At 45.0% G+C, this 10,824-nt stretch overlaps 1 protein-coding gene across 4 annotated transcripts in view; it reads right to left on the reverse strand.

The window, feature by feature from the left end:
• The window catches only part of XRCC5 (X-ray repair cross complementing 5), a 101,543-nt gene extending 93,402 nt beyond the window's left edge, over positions 1-8,141 (reverse strand). For 2 of the 4 annotated variants that reach the window (XM_002712463.5, XM_017343103.4), the window contains exons 1-2: positions 8,104-8,141; positions 3,544-3,657 (exon numbers count right to left, since the gene is read on the reverse strand). In XM_002712463.5, the coding sequence (XP_002712509.1) occupies positions 3,544-3,657; positions 8,104-8,124 (135 nt within the window). In that variant the 5' untranslated portion in view covers positions 8,125-8,141. Of the gene's footprint in view, positions 1-3,543; positions 3,658-7,627 lie in introns of all 4 variants that reach the window. The other 2 variants (XM_051848210.3, XM_070070222.2) reach the window with 1 other exon arrangement.
• Positions 8,142-10,824: the final 2,683 nt, after the last annotated feature.

The following is a 10,824-nucleotide window of genomic DNA, read 5'->3' on the forward strand; positions in this document are numbered from 1 at the left end:
GACAACATGCACCAGGGAACATCTATCTGAAGGAACACCTGAGCAGCCCCCGAGAGAGCCGGCCGGCAGTGTGCCGCTCCCCCGCGGAAGTGGGGAAAGTGGCAGGGGGAACCGCTCTTCCACGGAGGTGGAAGGGTCGGTAGCCAACCCTGGAAGAACCAGCAGCAAACCCGGGGAGGGCCGAGCAGACAAAAGAACAGCGCAGGGTTCTGTCGCTCCCCCTCTTCGTGGAGGAACGACACTAAACCCTGCCTAGGCTTCATATCCGAGTCACGGCCCCATTATGTCGCTCCCCCTCTTCGTGGAGGAACGACACTAAACCCTGCCTAGGCTTCATATCCGAGTCACGGCACCATTATGCCTCCTAGGCTTCCTATCCGAGTCACGGCACCATTATGTCGCTCCCCGTCTTCGTGGAGGAACGACACAGGACCCTGCGTTGTTCTTTCGTCTGCTCGGCCCTCCCCGGGTTTGCTGCTGGTTCTTCCAGGGTTGGCTACCGTCCCTTCCACCTCCGTGGAAGGGCGGTTCCCCCTGCCACTTTCCCCACTTCCGCGGGGGAGCGGCACACCGCCGGCCAGCTCTCTCGGGGGCTGCACAGGTGTTCCTTCAGATAGATGTTCCCCTTAGATGTTCCTCGTGCATGTTGTCTCTCTCCTCCTTTATAGTCCTCTTCCACCAATCCCAACTGTGCTACCCACACGCCGAGTACGCTGCTCTCCTCCAATCAGGAGCAGGTCCTGCAGCTTGTCAAGTTGGTGAGAGGCAGCTGGGTAGAAGCTGTTTGCTCCTCTCCCAGCGCCATATTGTGGGAGAGCAGATGTATAGAATAAGTCTTAATTCCAGTAACTTAGTCTAGTCCGAGTTGCTCCCAGTTGCTCCCCACAGGGTTCAGTGTCGCTCCTCCACGAAGAGGGGGAGGGACATAATGGTGCCGTGACTCAGATAGGAAGCCTAGGAGGGATAATGGTGCCGTGACTCGGATAGGAAGCCTAGGAGGGATAATGGTGCCGTGACTCGGATAGGAAACCTAGGCAGGGTTTAGTGTCATTCCTCCACAAAGAGAGGGAGCGACACAATGGAATATTATACCATAGTAAAAAGAAATAAATTATTATGACACTGACAAGAATAAATCTCAATACCATAAGGTTAAGAAAAAATAAGTTACAGAATTATATGTACCATATAAAACCATTTACAAATACTTCTGACAGGTTTATACAATACTAAATAGTATTTATGAATATATACTTATGTCTAACAGTATGAAATATGCATGGTAATAACTACCAATATTCTTAGGAAAGGAGAAAATGGACTGGGAAGGGACTTCAACTTTATCTGTAATATTTCATTTTTTAAGAGAAAGAAAAAAATCAAACCAATATGATAAAACATTAAGATGGTATGGCATGAGACAATGGGAAAATAGGTGTCCATTGTATGATTCTTTGTTTTTGCTCCTTTTATGAACTACTTCATAACAAAAAGTAAAAACAAAAAATTGATTTGCCATAATAGACAGTTCTAAGTCCACCTAGTTATTAATATAAGCCTTTTAATTGATGAAGAAGAATGCTCTGTGAGGAGAGAATAGAATTGTCATTTTCATTTGTTTTGATCTATTCAGTTCCTTACAACAACTTGGACTATAATTCCCAGTTGAACCTGGAGCAAAGGTCCTTGCCACGAGGTCCAAATATGCCTAGGATACTGGTTGGCACAGGGATCTGCCTTAAGAATTCATCGTAAGGCAAGGTATGTTCTCCAAGAACCTTGTCATAGAAAGGAAGGACATTTTGATATAGTATGGGACTCGACTAGGTTTTGTCTCCCAGCCTTTCAGATCCACTCAGACTCTCACAGAAGGGGTAGAGTGAAAAACAAACACCAAAAGCAGTATTTCTCTAATAGAAACTCTAGTCTATATTGGTACACAACAGTACTTCTTGATGACCACCAACACAACTTCAACCAAGAATAGGGTTTGTTGACATTTCAGGGACTCCAAGTCACATGAATTATAAAAACCCGCTCAGTGGAGTGGCAACATCCAGAATAGCAGAGGTGTCAAGGAGGAGCAGAAGTGCCCAGTGAATGAGTAGGACCTCATGGGCTTAGCAAAAGTGACAGCCACACCAAGCAGAAGGGGCAGAAATAATAATGGTTAACACTTACATAGTGCTTACAATATTCCAAGTACTGTTTTAAGCATTTTACCTACATTGATTCTTTTTTCAATTTTTATTTGACAGATAGACTGTGAGAGAGAGAGACAGACAGAGAGAAAGGCCTTCCTTCTGTTGGTTCACCCCACCCCGCCCCGCAAATGGCCGCTACGGCTGGCACTCCGCCGATCCAAAGCCAGGAGCCAGGTGCTTCTTCCTGATCTCCATGCGGGTGCAGGGCCCAAGCACTTGGGCCATCCTCCACTGCCTTCCCGGGCCACAGCAGAGAGCTGGACTGGAAGAGGAGCAACCAGGACAGAACCAGCGCCACAACTGGGACTAGAACCTGGAGTACCGGCGCCGCAGGCAGAGGATTAGCCTAGTGAGCCACGGCGCAGCCACCTACATGGATTCTTTTTCTTTTACTTCAAAACTGAGCTCTTTGAGAAGTTTTATTCTCATTTTGCACATAATACTGACATTGTGGTAGATAATTCTCTAGGATGACCACCATCCTTTCCTTCTCTCCCTGCATTTGCAGGCTACTCCTCATATAAAGAGGGAGGTCTAATTCTTTCTGGAATGTGAATTGGCTTTAGCAACTTGCTTGACTAATAGAAAACCACAGAAATGACTTTCTGGAATTTCTAAAGCTAGGCCATAAGAGGCCACACAGGCAGAACCTTCTTTTAATTCTCACTCTTGGGATACTCTGTCCTACAGCTGGCTACTGCACTGAGAATCCTCAGCTACATGGAGAGGCCGCACGTAAGGGTTCTGAAGGGCAGACTCAACTGTGCTCATGGCCACCAGAAGGCATCATCTTCCAGCCTTGTGACTGCAACATCTTAACAGTGGGCCCAGCTGAGCCTTCAGATGACCCCAGTCCCTGCTTTCACCTGACTACAACTGCTAAGAGGCTACAAGGAGACTCACCCAGCTAAGCCCACCCAGTCATCTACAGAACCATGACATGCAAGTGTCATTTAAGACAATGAAGTTTTGGGGTAGTTTGCTATACTGAACTAGAAACAAGGAAGTCGAAGGGTTCAGTCAAGATCACACGGTTAGTAAATGTGGCAGAACAAGGATTTAAACCTTGGCCATCTGGTTCTAGAGATTATGTTTTTAAATATTATTGTATATTGTCTTTTATTCCTGATAAAAACTATAATGTCCAGTGGAGGGGCCAGAATGAGCAAAGAAAATAATATCAGGGTACAGAGGTAGATAGAACTGCATGTGAATACATGTTAGAAAACTCCCCAGGTTCCCCAAAACACTGGGGCTGAACATTATGAGGCTGGTATCTTGCATTAGCAGGTGGAGGCAATAAGCAGGCAAAACGTGGGTTGCAAGTTCAAGAACTTACCTGTCGTTGGACAAACATGGTCATCACTTTCTTTGCTTGTTCAAATGGGGATTCTTCACCAGGAAAGGAGTTACCCATGGCAAAGCCGACATCCATACACAGCACAACAGCTGCCTGGAAACAAAGGCCCAAAAAATGTTTGAGAAAATAACAGTCTTAAGGTTCTGAAATATCCTTTGCTTATGGTATTTGCAGAACCTGGACTGGAATTCAGAGGTGTGATAAAGGGAGGGGACATGTTTTACATGTAACACATATAAATTTTGACTGTGGAGAAGCCTTAGTCTTTATATTTTTAAAAAGCTAGAAGGTATCATCCAGGAGAAGAGAGTGCGTTAGGTAACTGTTGCTCCATTAGTCTGAACCCCAAAATAAACCCATGTTGAGCAGATTTGAAACCAAACTGTAGGTTAGAATTAAATCCATCCCAGTTAAGACAAACATTTATCAGACAAACTGCAGTTGACTTGTAGACCTACAAGTGTAAGAATAGAGCTTTTGTTTTAAGTCATTGACTTGGGACATAGTTTGTTATGAAGCATTTTTGTGGCAATCTATATACGCTAAGATAGTACACTCCAACAATTTGATCAGTTTGTAAACTGAGGATCAAAGAATAAGACATCAGGGCCAGCGCCATGGCTCACTTGGTTAATCCTCCACCTGCGGTACAGGCATCCCATATGGGCACTGGGTTCTAGTCCCAGTTGCTCCTCTTCCAGTCCCGCTCTCTGCTGTGGCCCGGGAAGGCAGTGGAGGATGGCCCAAGTACTTGGGCTCCTGCACCCGCATGGGAGACCAGTAAGAAGCACCTGGCTTCTGGCTTTGGATCGGCGTAGTTCCAGCCGCAGCGGCCATTTGGGGAATGAACCAATGAAAGGAAGATCTTTCTCTCTGTTTCTCTCTCTCACTGTCTATAACTCTACCTGTCAAATAAAAAAAAAAAAAAAAGAATAAGAAATCAAATAGATCTAGTTGAAGATTCAGAAAACCAAAAATGCAGCACCATACTCCATGACATGAGTGTGTAGGGTGTGTAGCAGACAATGAGTGAGAGAGACAGAAGGAGCAGGTACCCAAGACTGGTAGAGAGGATAGAGAGGGTAAAGAGGCAGAAAAGGCTTCCTGTATATGATGCTTGGGTGATTGTTAAAGAATGAATAGCAATAATGTGAACAAGGAAGTTACAGAGGCAACCACAAATGCAAAGGCACTAAATCACTGGATAACAATCACATGTAGACTAGGGAAATAGGAAAACAGAAACTAAAAGGAATAGTTCTAAAATTTAACTAATATGATTTGTAGGGAATCTGAATTAATTGCAACCACGATTTCAGGGTGGATTATAAAATGAGTCAATAATATGACATAATTATAGCTCATTTCCCACACTTGTCTTACTCTACCCTCCCAAATATTTTAGGTTCTATTAACAGTACGGTGAATCAAGAAAGGAAAAAAGTCTTCTGGTGAAAAGATTAGATTGGTAAAGTGGAGAGCTGGGATCTAGCCCCATTTCTACTTCCAATTAGCTCTGAGTCCATGAGAATTTCACTTCCTCATAAAGACAGGAAACTATTGAAAATGATGAGGTTTAAGGTCATTGCCAGGATTAACATTCCTTGGTTCTGACTGACAGGCTTTGTACTGATCAAACTGTGTTTCTGAGCATCACATTTTTTGAGGAAGATCAGCTACAAGTGAACATGAAATGAGATTACTAAAGGATCTGCAGAATATGTGACATAAATAATAGCTGGAGAAAACTGGGTAATTGAGCCAGATAAGAAGACCAAGGGAGGCCGGTGCCACTGCTCACTAGGCTAATCCTCCGCCTGCGGCGCCAGCACACCGGGTTCTAGTCCCGGTTGGGGCGCCGGATTCTGTCCCAGTTGCCCCTCTTCCAGGCCAGCTCTCTGCTATGGCCGGGAGTACAGTGGAGGATGGCCCAAGTCCTTGGGCCCTGCACCCACATGGAAGACCAGGAGAATCACCTGGCTCCTGGCTTCGGATCAGTGCGATGCACCAGCCACAGCACGCCGGCTGCAGTGGCCAATGGAGGGTGAACCAACAGCAAAAGGGAAGACCTTTCTCTCTGTCTTTTTCTCTCTCTCACTATCCACTCTGCCTGTAAAAAAAAAAAAAAAAAAAAAAAAAAAAAAAAAGACCAAGGGAAACCTAAGAGCTTCCCCTGAAATATTTGACATCTGTGTTATAAAAGGATTGGTCTGCAGGAGAGATAATAGGCTCAATAGATGGAAGTTACAGGAAGACTGGCTTGGCTCCAAATAAAGTGGGAAATAATATCTAGAAGTAATCAATAGGGGCCACCATTGTGGCATAACGGGTTAAGCCATCTCCTGCAATGTTGGCATCCCATATAGGTGCCAGTTTCAGTACTGGCTGCTCCCTTTCTGATCCAGCTCCCTGCTAATGGCCTGTAAAAGCAGAGGAAGATGGCCCAAGTGCTTGGGCCCCTACACCCACATGAGATTCAGATGAAACACCTGGTTTCTGTATGGCACAGCCCTGCCTGTAGCCGCCATTTGGGGAGTGAACCAGTGGATAGAAGATCTCTCCTCTTCCCTCCCTTAACTCAGCCTTTTTTTTTTTTTTTTTTTTTTTTTTTTTTTTTTTTTTGACAGGCAGAGTGGACAGTGAGAGAGAGAGACAGAGAGAAAGGTCTTCCTTTGCCGTTGGTTCACCCTCCAATGGCTGCCGCGGCTGGCGAGCTGCGGCCGGTGCACCACGCTGATCCGATGGCAGGAGCCAGGTACTTTTCCTGGTCTCTCATGGGGTACAGGGCCCAAGTACTTGGGCCATCCTCCAAGCTGGCCTGGAAGAGGGGCAACCGGGACAGAATCCGGTGCCCCGACTGGGACTAGAACCCGGTGTGCCGGCGCCACAAGGCGGAGGATTAGCCTAGTGAGCTGTGGTGCCGGCCTTAGCCTTTCAAATAAATAAAATAAATCTTTTAAAAAATGAAAAAGTAAGCAATAAGGAAACTATTTTCTGAGGCAATGATCTCCTGACCCTAGATGTGTTTGAAAACTCTTGGTGGTGAGCTCTTATCAGGGAAGTTATAGATGATTTCTAAATGTGATTATATCTTTGCCAGCACATGAAAAAGACACTATTTTTCCCCTAGTTTACAAGAATTGAGAATAATTGCATATATTTCTGGAGTACAGACAATTATTTTAGAAATAGGTGAAAATAAACTACAAAATCCCTTTGAGAGCAATAAAATGTACATTCTATGGGGCATAAGAATCTAACAACACCTTAGAGGTTACAAAAATGCTGTTGCATTTACTTAATACATATTAACAAAACCTACTTTTAAACCAGAAAACTCAAAAAGACTAAGAGTCTTTTGCCACGAAATGGCATTAAATAGTTGAGGAGAACTTTTTATCTGGAAGACGACGAATGGTCTATATAATACTCTAGTTCCTTTCTGGCAACAATAAGAAAACCAGGAAAAGAAACCGAGCAGTTTAACTCTCATTTCTATGCTGAAGCAAAACAGGCTGCTAAAATTTTACTTGGAGTTCATTGGCACAAACTCCTCTCCATTACAGCTACAAAGTTTTCAGCAGCTTTCAGAAGAGGAACAAAGGTGGTGAATGGCATCACTCTGAGTTCATACTCATTTTAATCCACAGGGAGTGGAGGGGACTAGGGATCAATTAGCCAAACTCCTCTTCTATTTGTATGCATGGATAAATGAATGAATTCCTGAAACCATACCCCCCTCTAGTGACCCTTCAGAGACAACTGCAACTCTCCTCTTATATCGACAAAATCGCTTTAAAATTCACTGTCATTTCTGTTGTTAATCTGGACACCAAGGCTCACAGATTCCTAGCAAAATAGAGATGCTCTAGGGCTCTGAAATCAGACAGCCTGGGTTCAAATTCGGGTTCCATCACTTACAGGCTAGGTGACCACGGACTAATCATTTCAGTTCTCTATGCCTTGGTTTTCCACCTGCAAAGTGGGGTTAACAGTTAACAACACCGCTCAGTGTTGTTGAGATTGAATGAGACAGGAATAAAAGGTCTGGATCTCGACTCACCCAGAATAAGCTGTCCAAAAAGGTAAGACATTAAATTATTGTAGAGGTGATTACGACACTTCGTATTTCAAGTTATCTCACAGATAGTCGCTCTTAAATTTTACAAGCCTGCGGGGGTAGATGCTTATCACAGCTAACTCTCATTCTCGTATAGATTATAAGGAACCAGACTCATAGCTAACAAAAGGTGCAGAAGGATTGAGGAGTGGGGAGGGAGGGCACGAGGAGCTGGTGGGAGAGGAAGAGGGGAATGGGAGGGGTGAAATGCAGCGAGCGAGGTTCAAACTCAGGTTTTCGGACACCCTAATCCTCAGCTTTTCTCAAGGCACGTCCATCGGTTCCGGCCCTCTTGATCTAGCCCACCACCATGTCCTCTCTTGCCCTAATCCTTGGCATCGCGGTGGTCCCACAATTCCTGCTTCCGAACCGCCCTCTCCGGATCCCCGGCCTGGGTAAGGGGCCAAGTTCCTGTCTACCTTATTCCAGAACCGCGCCATGTTGCAAGTCCGCAGGCGCCTTGGTTACTTCTTCCGGGCGGGAAACTGCAGCATCGCAATTTGGTTCCGGGGAATTGGCAGGCGGACCGTACAGAGAAGAGCCGCTTCCTGTTGAACCTGGAAGGGGCGGGGAAATTGTGGTCCGGAGTTCTGAGCATGCGCGGAATCCGTCTAGTCCTCCTTGGGGAGGAGCTTGTGGGTTTCGAGCTGCTCAAGTTACTAGCATTAGCTGTGTTGTAATCACTTCTTCGAAAGATTCATTTCCCTTTTCTCTCGTTAAGAATAACACAGCGTTTTGTATCGGAGCTGTGACGGCATGTTACCTTGAGTATGGGTATTTTTCCAAGCAAACAGAACGGGCATTCTGTGTAGACTAAATCAGATGTACAAACATCAGAAGGCATAAAACGGCATCTGCTCTGGTTCTCCCAGTAGTTCCAAGTGCCTTCAGCTTGGAAGAGTGGAGGAGAGTTTTAATTTAGAAGCCGAGTCTCGGTAGTACTAAAAATGGCAGCTATCAATCCCAGTGCTTGACAGGCTATTGATCCTCCTTAAAAGAAACTGGGCAGCCCACAGTTTCTCACCCTTTGAAGTAGGAAGGCTCCAGTGACCCTTGCACGCAAACAACTGCTTTCTACACCAAATGAGCCACAGCTGACGGGTGATTGGACACAGGGTTCAGGAACCTGGCAAATGTCTGCAAACCTCTACCCAAACTGGAAAGATAATGTCTGTTCAGATTCTCTCCCGCTAGAAAATCCAACCTGGAAAAGCAGGAACTAAAGCTGAAAATATGTGAAGATTGCATGAAGCGGGAAGGGACTTAAGGAAGCCAAAGTTATAGAAACATCGACGCCAAGAGAGTCAGATGTTTTCAGACTGTGTTTATATTGCTCAGGACATTCTTCCAGATTTTGATTCAAACAAGTTCTTTTAAAACAAATGTTTTGAATAACCTTTTCGATATGACTGGTAAATATAATTAGTGGAGACTGGCATGATGAAGGAAATTTGCGTGCTTTATGCCCATCGTTTTATCTTGTATATAATGTTTCTCATTTTTTCTCTTCCCACTCCCCTTCCCCCTCCTCCTTTCCTCTCTTTCCTATCTCTTCTATCCCCCTCCTTCCACTTCTTGTTCTTCTCCCTTATACACACACACACACACACACACACACACACATCAATACGTATCTATTTCCTGGGAGAAATAAAAGATTCCAGTAGCTATGCTTGTGTGCATTTTGGCAGTCTTTATAGAAATCTTTAGGGGATTGTGTTGTAGGGAAGCAGATTAAGAGCTGCTCTCTGTGAAGCCAGCATTCCATATGGGCTCTGGTTCCAGTCCCAGCTGCTCCACTTCTGACCCAGCTCTCTGCTAATTACCTGGGAAAGCAACTGAAGATGGCCAAAGTACTTGGGCCACTGCACCCAAATGAGAGACCCAGATGGAGTTCAGGCTCCTGGCTTTAGCCTGGCCCAACCCTGGCTGATGCAGCCATTGGGGAGTGGACCAGCAGAAGGAAGATCTCCCTCTTTCTCCCCCTCCCTCTTGCTCTGTAACTCTACCTTTCAAACAAATAAACCTTAAAAAAAAAAAAGTCTTTAGAACCATTCACTCCCAGACAACTATACAGCTTTGGTGCTGAGAATGCATGTATTGCTTCTCTTGAAAAAAGAACTCCATTAATCAAGGGTGAAGTGGCAAAAATTATTAATGTGACAGCATATAATAGCTACTCCCTTCCTCCTCCACAAGCAAAGGAATCTAACTTTGTTAGTTCCATGTTTACCTGTCACTGCATAGTCCCTCTGGATTTATATAATACAGAATTGAGTGTAAAGGGGAGGACAAGAGATTGATGGACTTCGACTAGTGTAAATGATGGTATGTGTTTGGGGGTTGGTGAGTTGGACAGAGAGAAATATGGGATCCACTGTGGCATATGAAGGAGACAGTTGGAATAGAGAAAGGGAAATGACATACTGTTACTTTGGTGACCCCATGTGCCATGCCTTCCAATAGTCCCTTCCCCTTGAATCTGGACTTGCCTTATGACCTGGTTCGGTCAGTAAAATGTAACAAAATCAGCACTAGGCAAGTTCTGTGCACATGCTTTCAGATTGCCCAGATCTGGCTTTTGCTTTCTAGAAAAGCCAGACCCCATGTATGAAGACCAACAGCCATGAACCTGGTGTGCTATGAAAATGAACAGAGCCACATGGAGGAGCACTGTTATGAACTGAATGTTTGTGCTCCCCCTAGATTCATGTGTTGAAGTCCTAACCCACAACAAGGCCCCACATTTGGAGATGAGGCCTTTGGGAGGTAATTAGGTTTAGATAAAGCCATAAGATGAAGGTAGGGCCTCATGATGTAATTGGATTAATGCCTCTATAAGAAGAAATAATAGAGAGTTTTCTTCCCACCCTCCCCCTTCCTCGCACAAGGAGATCACACGAATGTACAAGAAAAAGGTGACAATCTGCAGCCCAAGAGGAGAGTCCTCACCAGAAACCAACAATCCTGTTACCATGATCTTGCCTTCTGGCCTGTAGAACTGGAGAAAAATTTCTATTGCTCATGTCACCTAGACAGTTAATGTTGTATGGAGGCCAAGCAGACTAATACAAACATTGAGCACCGAGAGCCCAAGGCTCACCTAGCTTACATGCAGCACCTGACTGGCAGCCACACAA

The sequence above is a fragment of the Oryctolagus cuniculus genome, chromosome 3 (genome assembly GCF_051225735.1).
Source record: "Oryctolagus cuniculus isolate XC-2025 breed Fujian yellow rabbit chromosome 3, ASM5122573v1, whole genome shotgun sequence".
NCBI classification, from domain to species: Eukaryota; Metazoa; Chordata; class Mammalia; order Lagomorpha; family Leporidae; genus Oryctolagus; species Oryctolagus cuniculus.